We start from the raw sequence: 13,260 nt of genomic DNA on the forward strand, positions 1-13,260 counted from the left end.
CTAAACATAAAAACCAGGACACCAGAAGACTGATATATCTGAGGTATATATCAAAATACTTAAAACTAACAATGACTGTGCTTTCAAGAAATAGCCACCATTAGTGGATGTCAGGAATGGCGGCTGTGGAGTAATAGCACACACTGTGCCTATTGGGTAACTGAAAAACTGTAAGGCAGTGGTCCTGACCTTTGAAATGCTTGGTGTGCCCCTTTAATAGAGTTCCTCACTCTGCTATGGTATGAGTGACTCCCTCCAACCATAAAATTCTTTTCGTTGCTACTTCATGACTGTAATTTTGCTACTGTTGTGATTCATAGTGTAAATATCTGTGTTTTCTGATGGACTTAGAAAACCCCTGTGAAAGGGTTGTTCTACCACCAAAGGGGTCTTGGTCCATTGGTTGAGAACTGCTGTTATAAGGTCTTATCCTGGTGACATAGATAAAGATGCTGAAGAATTCTATCTTTGCTAAAAAAAGATCTTCTTCTATGTCTAAGAACTGCAAGTTATTGCTTTCATTCCAGTGGAGTTTTTAAATTAAAAGAAAAGAAAAGCAACCCACAACTTTCTAGCAGATGTATGAGTAGAGAAAGAAGGATAAAATTTGATAACCCAAACCATATATGTCCTACCTTATACTCCCAAATGGTGGCAGAAAAAAAAGCCCAACTATCTTGCTAATCACAGTAATTGTAATCAGAAAATCCCAATAACCAAGTCTTCTGTTTTCTATGGTTTAATTTCTGCTACAATCATTACTCTATTTGGGGACCTGATAAAAAGCAGCTGAAGCTTTAGAAAGACAGTGTCTCAGGTGTTTACTGCCTTCACAAATGACTTTCACGTTTGTCAAATGAGAAAGATATGGAATCGTTTAAAAACAGTGAAGAGAGCCAGAAACACTAGGACTGGATAAATGTAATCTTTTAATAAGAACTGCTCTTAGCTCCAGAGTGACAAGAAAAGTGCAAGCTCCTGAGATGCCTCTCTCAGCTGCAGTTTAATCTGTGCTCTGTGATCACAGCGTCTGACCATACAGTGACATCCCATTGAATCCCACAGATCTGTCACGCCGGCTGAAACTCTAGAAATCCAACTATTGTGCTAACAGCATGAAGGGCCTGGATGATGCTACAGAGATAACTTCCAGGCTGCCCACAGAGTATCATTCCTTTGTGATAGTCACTCCAGACATCTAACCTCCAAAAGTGCATGGTGCTGATCTCTAGATGAAGGCACAGTTCTTTTATGAATACAACTTCAGGAACTCAGAGCTAGAAGGATAAAATCCAAAGAGATCCAGACGAGGCAGAGACACAACCAAGACCAGAGCCCAGGCCAGCTCCCACCTCCACTCCAGTGCTTTCTCCTACTGCACCAGGACGAGATCTATAGGACAGAGGGATGAGAGGACAATACAATAACTCGTTCTTGTTCCTCATAAAGCCTACAGCCTCAGTCCTCAAAGGATTTTCTAAATCTGCTTGCTTTGCTGAAGCAATTAGTCATCACTAGGAGGGCTCACGAGAGTTTCTCAGTTGAGGCTTAGAACGGGTTCACCTTCCCATCAATCATTCCCTTGCAGGCTGGCATCCTTCCCAGGCTGTTTCCCCCTCTAGCCAGAAAAGCTGGTGAGAACAATATAGTGGCTCCTTCCATGAGCAAAGTGAGCTCAGTCAGTAACTTCAACATCCTGTTGAGGTTGTGTTGTTTCTAAAAGCAGCAATATGTCTTCAGCCTCCTTTCTAAGAAAGCAAGGCCGGTCCCCAGGAAGCTTCGTGGTGAGCATGGCTAACCCAAGTGTAGGGGCAGAGTGAAGCCTCGGGTTAGTACTCCAACAAGCAGAAGAGGCTCACATGAAGAAAACTGTCTTGGAGTAACAACTCTTATAAATAACATACAAACACAAAAGTTTGTAAGGTAGGAAGTTTGAAAGTCATGTATACTTCTGTGTGGTCCAGGATCTAGAGTCAACAATATGAAACTCAGTGTGGAAAAAGCCCGAGAGAAGAAGGACATGAAGGAGAGAAATCAGGGGCTCCCTGCCTTTGCTCTGACAGGCCGTCCATTTGAGAAGGGTTCTTTGTTACTTCCACTTCACTATGTGCCCTGGGTCTCACAGCCTGCAAAATGGCTCTTATGGTGCCAGCCCTGTTCTCTGAAAGTATGTGCTGGAACTCTGCACATGTACACACATGCACACGCACACACACACAAAACAACTGTATAATCTGGCTGTATCTATGCTTTTCTTTAAATGCTTTCAAGAAGTTTAGAAGACATAAGACCTAGTCCCTTTATAAAGATGAGAGTCACAGTATGCAGCCTGGGTGAATAATTCAGAAACATCTGAGAACAGACAAAATGACTCCATGTGCTTCTACTTTTAAAAGGGACTTTAAAATAGAATTCACCCCCAACCTCTTTCCTCCACAGACAATGAGACAGGGACCCACAGAGGTCACCTGATTGGACCACTGCCACAAGTCAATGGGTGGCAGAACTACAATTAGACCTTGAGAGTCCTCCATCAAGTGCAAGTGCCTGTCGGTCACCTCGGCTTTGCTGTACGGACAGCGGGAAACACAGGCTCCCCATTCCCGAGGGAGGGGCCAAGCCTAGCGCCAAGGAGGGGGTTCTGCTGGGTGATCACACCAGCAGGTGGGTTAGGGTAGGTCAGATGAGCACCTGCGTCTCAGAACACACTTGAGAACCAAAGCAGAGTTAACAACAAATACTGAAGGAAAACTATAAACTTCAAGACAAAGATTTGACAGTCAAAGCCTGTGTTGTCCTCAGGTTAATAAGAAATGAGCAGAAAATAATTAAGCGGTGTGACCTAGTGACAGGATGTTTGTCAACACAATGAATGTTTCCTTTCCTGTTTCCTACTATCGCAGGGTCTGTTCTAGTATCGTGTAAACAGTCCCCATAACTTGGTTTTAAGAAACCCCCATCAGAAACATGTCGGATCCCAGCTGGAGCATAGATAATCCATCTCCCAGCTTCCACTGGGAGGTCTGAATGCTAAGCAAGCCTCCCTGGTATGCTGGCACACATTGGTGGTAACACACACCGTGGTGGTTATCAACGGCCTTCTATCTAGACTTAAGAACTGCTCAACAAGAGAGAAATCATACCTGGTACTGGAAACCTAGCCAACTATTCAGGCTACTGAAGTCATGGATCTAGGACTTCAACACAGCCCCTAACTATATGCTAAATACTTGTCCTTATACCCCAAAATAAGGTGAGGTTCTCACCCCTCATCAAGGAAACTTCTCTTTGCAAAAGAGACCATTATAGAAAACCACAGCCAATCAAAATGCAGTGTTTCGAACCTCAGTCCCAGTGTATACATCTACAATTCAACTCCCAGACCTAAGGTGCAGAAGAAGGGGTGAAAAAAGAGTTAAGAGCTAGACGATCAGGGAGTTTGCTTTGTGATTGTGTCTCAATTGTGTCTCCGAGAAATGGCAGAATCTACACCCATAAAGTCTTACCAACATGGCTGCCTAAGCGTGAACTGAAGGAAGGACAACAGACATGGTAAAGTGGACAGGGTAAAGCCATAGAGACCGCAATGCTACAGCTACAGGCTATTAAGGAATGCTGACAGTCAGATAAACAATCTTCCCCAGGGCCGAGCACACCAACTGGTTATCCAGTACCAAATGGCCAGCCCTGAAAACATATATAGTGGTAACAGACTGAACAGGTTTCATTGATGCATTTAGGAATACACACACACACACACACACACACACACACACACACACACACCGCCCACCAGTACCACCCCAAACAAAACAGCAATTACTGAATTTGAAAAAGAGTCGTGAGAAGTAAATGGAGGCTTCGGAGGGAGTAGAGGGAAGGGAGGAATGGAGGAATGATGTAACTATATCATGATCTCAAGAAAGAAAAGAAATAACAAAAAGAAAGAAAGGTCTCTTAGTATACTGACAAACACCCAAGTCCTTATTATCTCTGACTTGGAGGATGAAAGTTTAGGCAAGAATGAAAGGAGCACACTGGGAGACCCAAGGGGGGAAAACTCCACCCTCCTCAGCTTCTCCTGCACACTTGGGTTAGAAGACCTCAGTGGCAACGTGAACAAGTGCCTGTCTTTCTTGGTCCAGGTCTGCCTGCCTCCTGGCCTGACCCACAGCAGCCCTCAGTGTGTGGAGGTGCTCCCCTGCACTATCTCCTTCCTAAGGGCCTTTAATAGGCTCTGAGAAGACCATCTTCACGCCAGAAATAAGCAGAGGAAAACACCAAAAACTGACGCTGAGCTCAGCATCTTCCATGTATGTATGTAATACATACATATTCCAATGTATGTAATACAACATTTATCTCCGTGTGAGAAACATTGAAAACATACATGGGAAGAAAATGGCAACACGTTGCTCCCCCCTCCCCCAGTGGCTTTAATTTTCTTGACATTTTTCTGTGTTTTCCCTTTTTTTTGTATTGTGAGAAAATGATTGTTTTATAAATAGGGGGAAATGGCACCTTGTAAATAATAACAGCAGTCTAGGGGAGACCCAGTGCTGGCTGCACAAGCAGAAGGACACACCCACCAAACCCACACACCTTGTAAAGAGGTGACTGTGGCTGTGCATGAGTCTAGAGTCCCAGTGCTGTTGAGAAGCGGCCATCTTGGAGGAGGCCTGGAGCTTGCTGGCTGCCAGCCCAGCTCCAGGTTCAGTGAGAGCCCTCCTGGAGGGCTGGAGAGTGAAATAGCAGGACAACTGATGACTTCCTTTGGTCTCCACATGCACATGTGTCACAGACCACACACGGACCGCCCCACCCCCAAAACACGCAGACATTCACACACTCACAGCACACAATAATAACAACGGCTAAAACTTACCCACAATCGAGCAAGGCAAGTGACAGATGTATGAGACCACTTATGGAATACAATGTCTAAAAGTGGAGATTAAAACTTGTCTTCTTCTTTTGCCCACTATTGCTGTTTATCTGTAAAATTCCCAGGCTTCTGTCTACACACCTCTAGCGTACTTGTTTTTATTAATTGTTTCAGTTCTTAAGCTTAAACTTCAAATTATTCAACATCAAATTATTGCTTTTTTAACCATTTAAGGCAATACATGGCAAACTAATGAAACAGATTTTTAGATGTTACCTTGTAAAAATATTAATAGCAGGTAAAAAGGTAGCTGGGCGTGAAGATTATTTGAAAATGATTAATTTCTGAGTCACTGTGTTGAATATGTGGCTTTTTTATTATGAAAATGATGGGATTTAATTTAAATGTCAGTAGATTTAACTTAAAAATCACATCTGCACAAAACATGTCGGAGGTTGGTCTGGTTCTGCTTGTATTCCAATGCCTAAATTCTGTACCCCAAGACCTGGCAGATCATCACATACACCAGCTTTTGTTGTGTAACACCCTGCCCCCTGCCAAGTCATTGGTTAATAAAGATGCCAACAGTCTGGGCTGGACAAGAGAGGTCTGAACATGCAGGGTGAAAAGGCTAGCAGTGATAATAGCAGCAGCAGGACGGCATTTACCTATTCCACAGAAATCCTCAGAAAGCTCTGTTTCAGTTTCAGGCACCCAAAGTTGGTTCTGGTCCCCATTTCCCTGGATATAGTCCCAGTGCCCATAGGAGCTAAGTCCAATAAACTCATCTCTCTGCTAATTTGAATCTTACCAACACCTTTTTTTTTTTTTTTTTTTTTTTTGACACTGCACCTATATAGCTCTGGCTGCCCTTAAATTAACAAAGATCTGCCTGTCTCTGCCTCCTGACTGCTTGGGATTAAAGGTGTGAGCCAAGAAATCTGGTCCCAAACTAGCTCCTTCTGAGAAATGAACTCTTCACATTTTCCCCATTTGCACAAAGCTCTTTGCTGCAGTTTCAATGAAGATGTACCTCCACACTGAGCCTAGTTGATAAATCTCAAACATGGATTTAACAATAAGTCCAGCTCTGAGCCAGCAGAGACTAGAATGCTGCTCCCGGTCTGGCTATATTCTGCTCATGCTCTATGTGCCTCAAGCTCAGCCTTCCTCATTTCTATTGCATGGCCATGCCAACTTGCTTATTACATGTGCAGCCCCCCTCCATCCAGGACTTTTTAGCTGCTTTATACATCCAATATCTATGTTCTGCTGATATAATACTGAACAAAACACACATCCCTGTCACATTAGTCACCTCCTCAGCACTAAGACAGAATACCTGATAGAAACAGCAAGATTTCCCTTGACTCACTGTTTGAAAAGTTTCTGTCCCTCACAGTAGAAAGGCCTGGTTGGGCTCATGGCAGCAGGAGAGAGAGAAGCAAGCTGTTCACAGCTCAGCAGACAGGAAGTAGAGAATGCAGGCTATATATAAGGGACAGGCATAGCCTTCAAAGGCCTGCCCACGGTGGACTGTTTTGGTTAAGCCAGCTCCTCCAAAAGGGTCCCAAAACAGCAACACAAGCTGACTGGAGACCCAACGTTAGAGACATGAGTCTACGAGACTGTTTCAGATTCAAACCATAACACCCCCTGCTCTCACACAGCACACATTTCACCAGAGGAAATGAATGCAACCATTACATAGGGCAGAAGGGTTAAAAATAACAATGATGAGGAGAAGGGAACCCAGGCTAAGCTCCTATGGGAGAGGACACCTGATCTGAGACCGGAAAGCCAGAGAGAATCAGCCTTGCAAAGAGACCTGGCATGGAGAAGGCACACAGAACACTAATGCTGTGGCCAGGGAACACAGGAGCTAGGAGAGAAAAGGACAGCAGGGGCCAGGGAGCTCAGCTTCACAGGGCAGAACAATGAGGCAGTAGGGGTTTTCCTTTTATTACAACAGGAAGCCATGGGAAAATTCTAAGTAGGGAATGGCTACGCCCATCCTCTTCTTGGGGCCTCCACAATAACTAAAAGGCAATGATTCTCAATGAAATCTACATTCTCTTTGCAGATAACCACACTGGGGAGATTACATGTTCTCGCAGAGCCATGGAAGCTAGAATTGTGATATTTCCACCGAAAAGGGACATTATAATACGGAGAGAGAATTCAGTGCCGCGCACAGTCACTACCTCCACCTGGGAAGTAAAGAATTGGGAAAGGTAAGGCTGGGTATCATAACCAGGTCATTCTACTACTTCGTAGCTCTTGCTAAAGGAGCTCATTGAGAGGATGTGTTGCCAAGTGAGTTTCCAATAAAAACCTATCTCAAATGCAAGCAGAACTAGCAGCTCTTCTCTCAATTATCAGCAATGACTAAGTGGGTGTCACAAAGATGAAATGAAGACTATGTCTCTTCAGGGCTGCCAGAAGCCTTCCCTCTTTCTCTGATGCTTTATGTGGAGTGAAGGCCTGTTGAGAGTCATTCCAGAATGCTTCTGGTAAGAATACATCATACATCTTTCCTGGGGTAAGGACAGGGATGGACTTCAACAGATGTTCGTGAGACTCTGCAAAGTCTCTCATGTTCTGTGGCGACCACTCAGCAAAGGAGAGAGACCAGAGGTAGGGAGGTCATGAGAGACACCAGCCACTGATGCTCTGACAGATCCTGTCATTAGGGATGCTGAGTGCATACTGATGTCACTGACAAAAGGATGCTCTGCCATGCATCTGAGTTTATATGAAACTGAGATGGTGAAGTAGAAAAAATATCAGTTCCTTCTCTCAAACCCCTCCCCCTCTATTTATTATCCCAGTACCTCCAAGCTTGCTAAAACTTCTGGTTACTTTGTCATAAAATTATTCTCACTTTAGATCATACATGAAAGACTGTCCTATCTACCCAATATGCCATAAAATCTAAGAAGTAGGTACCACCACCTGATATAAAAATCTCCAATAGTCCATGAGGGAGAGAAGGGAATATAATATGAATGCAGCTCCCCTGAAATAATGGCTGCTAAGTTGTTCCTTTCTCCATAAAAAGAGGTGGTCATAATCAAATGTTTGTGTTACTCATTACATGGATTGATTACAGAATTTTAAATCACATACATCTGGTTCAAGGTGGCACACAAATAAAACATTTTTATATTCTTCTAAAATAAGAGAGTATGTGTGGACACCCTGGAAGATATAGGAGTTATAATCCAACTCTATGTACACTCGTGCCTATTAACTCACAATATTTCAGCCAGCACTCAAGCAAGGTGTAAGAGAGAAAGTGTGTGTGTGTGTGTGTGTGTGTGTGTGTGTGTGTGTGTGTGTGTGTGTGTGTGTGTGTGTTGTGGGGAGGGTGTCTGTGACACAGCTTCAGTTTGGTCTCTAGCAGACCAGAGGCTTTCTGGATCTCAGTTTCCCTCCTACAAGAGAGCAAACCACTGAACTGAGAATAGGACCCCCATTGAAGGAGTCAGAGAAAGAACTAGAAGAGCTTGAAGGGGCTCGAGACCCCATATGTACAACAATGCCAAGCAACCAGAGCTTCCAGGGACTAAGCCACTACCTAAAGACTATACATGGACTGACCCTGGACTCTGACCTCATAGGTAGCAATGAATATTCTAGTAAGAGCACCAGTGGAAGGGGAAGCCCTTGGTCCTGCTAAGACTGAACCCCCAGTGAACTAGATTGTTGGGGGGAGGGCAGCAATGGGGGGAGGATGGGGAGGGGAACACCCATAAAGTAGGGGAGGGGGGAGGGATTAGGGGGATATTTGCCCGGAAACCGGGAAAGGGAACAATACTCGAAATGTAAATAAGAAATACTCAAGTTAATTAAAAAAAATGAAAGGAAAGGAAAGGGAAGGAGAGGGGAAGGGAGGGGAGGGGAAGACAGGAGAAGTGAAGGGAAGTGAGGAGAGGACAGGACAGGAAAAGCAAAGTGAGGAGGGGATGGGAGGGGAGAAGGGGAGAGAGGAGAAGAGAGAGGAGGGGTAGAGAGAAGAGGAGGATGGGAAGGGGAGAAGAAGGGATGGGAGGGGAGAGGGGAAGAGAGAGGAGGGTTGGAGAGGAGAGGAGGATGGGAAAGGAAGGGGAGGGAGGAGAGGGAAGGGGAGAGAAAGAAAAAAGAAAATGGAGGAGAGACGAGGTGGGAGGGGAAGAAGGAGCTTGGGAAGTGTGTCTTCTGCTTCTGGATCCTACATACATACCTAATAAATATTAGTTTCTTTCCTTTCAAAAAAAAAAAAAGAGAGAGAGAGAAAGTGAGCTCTAAGAGTCAGGGATTGAAAGAGTCAGTCGTACAGAAGCCTGAGTTTGAACTGAGTGTTGGTACCCAAGGTTCAGACAAAGGAAGTGACTCATAGAGATAACAGATATAACAGATCCCCAAAAGTATATGGATTAAATTACACTGGAACAGCTGTTTTTGATCCATTTCCTGGAATTTTCCATGCTCTGTTTGCCACGTAACAGAGAAACACTAAGTCACACCTACATCTCTTAATGCTGTCCTAGAATATATCAACAGCCCTTCGCCGGAAGTGCCCGCTGTACCTGCACTCATTTCCTGGCAGCATGTACTTCTCCCACCAGCATCTGAGAGCTTATGAGTATCATTCTATTGCCGTAAGCCAGAGAGATGCACTCGGTTTTACTCAGTGGCTTCAGGGTCACAACACAAGCCACTACTTAACTCTCATTTTAATTTCCATTTGCCACCTCATGTGACAATTTCCCGGGTAGCTAGGGAAGCAGCTGAGTCTACACGAGCAGCAGGGACCTATACAAATAATATCCAAGGAGGGGAGGAGGGATAAGGAAGGGCTGAGGAGAGAGCATGGTGCCTAGAACATGGACTCTCCATCCCTAGTAAACATCCAGTGAGCGTCTGGTTTCAAGCTTGCCATAGCAAAGCTACTAAAAATGACTCAATAGCTTTGCTCTAGAACAGGGGGTCTCAACCTGTGGGTGACGGGGGTTGCATACAAATATTTTGAATACCAGACATTTACATTACAATTCACAACAGTAGCAAAATTCCCGTTATGAAGTAGCAATGAAATTATTTTATGCTAGAGCATGAAGAGCTGTATTAAAGGGACACAGCATTAGGAAGACTGAGAACCACTGCTGTAGAGTAAAGCTGGGAGAAAGAAAGAGGCAGTCACAGGCCTCTGGGCCAGATCTTCTTGCCATTTCTCTTAAGAAAAAGAAGACAGAGGTTAGGGCAAGACCTGGAGTTAGAACTAGGGGTCTGTGCCAACCAACCAGAGCTTCCAGGGACTAAGCCACTACCTAAAGACTATACATGGACTGACCCTGGACTCTGACCTCATAGGTAGCAATGAATATCCTAGTAAGATCACCAGTGGAAGGGGAAGCCCTTGGTCCTGCTAAGACTGAACCCCCCAGTGAATGTGATTGTTGGGGGGAGGGCGGCAATGGGGGGAGGATGGGGAGGGGAACACCCATAAAAAAGGGGGGGAGGGATTAGGGGGATGTTTGCCCAGAAACCGGGAAAGGGAATAACACTCGAAATGTAAATAAGAAATACTCAAGTTAATTTTAAAAAAAAAGAATAGAATATATATAGAGATTGTTAAAAAAAAAAGAACTAGGGGTCTGCCAGTGCTAGATAATGCCTGACTTCTGATGCTTCACATGGTCCCTCGCTGAAGAGAGCACTGCGCTCCTGACTGTCACCATCATTTGTAACTGGCTCGCCACAGACTATCTCCTGTGAATGCAGGATCCTTGAAAACCATCTGTGATAAGGAGCTGTTTCTTACCTGAAAAGAATTCATTTGGCGAAGGGACAGAGGTAGGGAGGCATTGTTCCTCGATAGTATCAACAGCAGCTCCAAACAGGTTGTGGAGGGCAGGGTTAAAGGGTGGACACTGATGTCACCTTCCCAGGAGCTGGCAAGCCTGAAACACACGGATATGTTAACTTTCATAAATGCATGGTCAGAATTATTTTAAAACATGACATAGAGGAGAACTCACGTGTGTGTGTGTGTGTGTGTGTGTGTGTGTGTGTGTGTGTGTGTGTGTATGTGTGTGTGTGTGTATCCTCTTCATTGCGTGAGGAGAATACATAAAAGGTAAAAATATAAGTAAGGTATGGCTCAGTGGGTAAAGGTGCTTTTGCCAAGCCTGAGGACTTGAGTCTGATCCTCAGAACCCTCATGGGGAGAAGACGGAACTGAGTCCAGTGACCTCCAGTGTGTGCTTTGGCATGGGTACATGCATACACATATACACACACGCACCCATGCATGCACGCAGCCACAGAATATAAACTTCTTATATTCACAAGGTAAAGAAGTCGAGCCATTTTTATGCTTTTTCTGGCATTGAGCAGACAGAGTACTCATTTTCCAGGAAGCTGCTTCATATTCAAATTACAAAGGCCATAGGATGTCCAGGCTTATGGAGCGAGATCAGCTGGGAGGGATGGGGCAGTAATGGCTAACACAGTAGCTGTCCCCCATGTCCCACAGGCTCTGTTCACACAGAGTGGCTTGATGACCCTTCAGCATGACCTACGCCAGAGCCGCCACCCTCATCTTATAGATGTGCAGCCATTCTGAGTGTAGAGGAACTTAGGCAGCGTCTGGGTCAGTGACTTTCAGACTTTTAAAGTTGGGATCCTTTTGTTCAAAAGTCTTGTGACAGGCCAACTGTCACACAAATAAAAGCAAAGACGCTGTTTGAAGAGGCTGAACTGGCAGGACGGTCCCTTCATCCTTCACAGGGGCCCTTGAAGCAGCTTTGTGGGATCTGTGGAGCCCATCTGAAAAGTCTTTCATGTGACAGAGCAGGAGGCCGAGCATCGGGCACCAGACATGGAAAGAGGACCTGTCTGAGGTGAGGCAGACGGGGAGACAGCCGCAAGGCCTCGTCTAGAATCCTGGCTTTCAAGTTCCCCAATTAATGAGAAACCCCAGGCGACAAGGCTGAGAAGGTGATGCATGAACAGTATAGCTTTTGCTTCTGTTTCCTTAAGGACTTCTTGTGTGATGCTCACCAGAGCACCCTACCACTATTCTTCTAAAGAGAACGATATAAGCAATATATAACACGCAAACATTTATTTTCTAAATATATGCATCCTTTTGCCGTTTCTATGAACTTAGCCTCTGGAAACCTAACTGTATACAAATCTATGGTAACTGCAGCTTGGAGAGCATCGGTGGCTGAGGGCATAAGGAGAGTCAACATTGTGCTGGTGAGTCGTGACGAGCTCTATCACCAAGGAGATGATTTATTCTGCTGATTCATTTCTGATGTGTGTGGCAGAGTTAACTCTGTTAGCTGCACTCACTTCCTATCTAAAACTGGACTTTGATGTGTTTGCATGAATTCTCTGTGCTTGGACACTATTATTTTATATGGGTTGGTTCTGTTCTTCTTTCTGCTTTGGCTCATTATGTTACATTCTCAACCTTACTCTGAAATAGAGACAATAACAGCCCAGTGGCTCTGGGCTCACTATCTACCCCTCTCTCTACACCCTCCCCCAAGCCACACAGTTAACTTCCTGTCCTGTGTAGCACTGAGCTACGTGCTCTGACCACACAGGCAGCTTCTGGGTCTGGAAAGCCTGCAGTCCCTCCAGGACTGGGATGTCTCCTAAAAGATGTGCACAATACCATCTCTGTGGAGAGACCCTGTTGCTTGTTACTTAATAACACCTGTCTCAGGGGTTGGGGATTTAGCTCAGTGGTAGAGTGCTTGCCTAGGAAGCGCAAGGCCCTGGGTTCGGTCCCCAGCTCCGAAAAAAAAGAACCAAAAAAAAATAATAATAATAACACCTGTCTCTCTACCACAGCACTTACCACCTCACCATTCCACTGCTCTTACTTGGAATGCATTCCCATCTTATACCCTCCAGGCTTAGGTTTAGACCTGAATGGATTCCTCTTGCTTTGCAGTCTTATTTGGAAATAAAGATTAGAAAGTTGCCTCAATGCTGCTGAGTTTATGGGACACCCTCAGTTTTGTTTTTCAGTTCTGGGGGTCAAACCCAGGGCCTGTGCATACTTGGTGAGCACTCTAATAACAGAGCGCTATTTTTGCCTTTGAAGGCATAATAGAAATGTTCACCCTTCCCCCTTACAACTGTATGTTTAAAAAACAATTCAAGCACTCAGGAGTCATACTTTGATCCCACCATCCACAATCGTGCTCACTGAAGCTATCTGCATTCTGAAATTTTAAGTGTATAATAAAAATATTTGCTTCAAACCTACACCTCATTAAAAGCCACAGGACACTTCCTTAGATTGTGAATGTCCGTTGGAGTTCTCCAGTGAGCTAACCCAGGCTGGCCATGGTCATCTTGACTTAAGTGAG

The 13,260-nt window shown here is 44.7% G+C and overlaps 1 protein-coding gene across 8 annotated transcripts in view; it reads right to left on the minus strand.

Annotated features, from left to right (window-relative positions):
- Positions 1-13,260, minus strand: part of Ube3d (ubiquitin protein ligase E3D) — a 167,514-nt gene that overhangs the window by 47,051 nt on the left and 107,203 nt on the right. For 7 of the 8 annotated variants that reach the window (XR_005487834.2, XR_005487832.2, XR_005487831.2 and 4 more), the window contains 1 exon segment: positions 10,692-10,830. Coding sequence is in view for 3 of the 8 variants with exons in the window: in XM_063265560.1 (XP_063121630.1) it covers positions 10,692-10,830 (139 nt within the window). In the remaining 5 variants the exon portion in view is untranslated. 8 annotated transcript variants of the gene reach the window in all.

This window comes from Rattus norvegicus, chromosome 8 (genome assembly GCF_036323735.1).
Source record: "Rattus norvegicus strain BN/NHsdMcwi chromosome 8, GRCr8, whole genome shotgun sequence".
In the NCBI taxonomy this organism is placed as follows: Eukaryota; Metazoa; Chordata; class Mammalia; order Rodentia; family Muridae; genus Rattus; species Rattus norvegicus.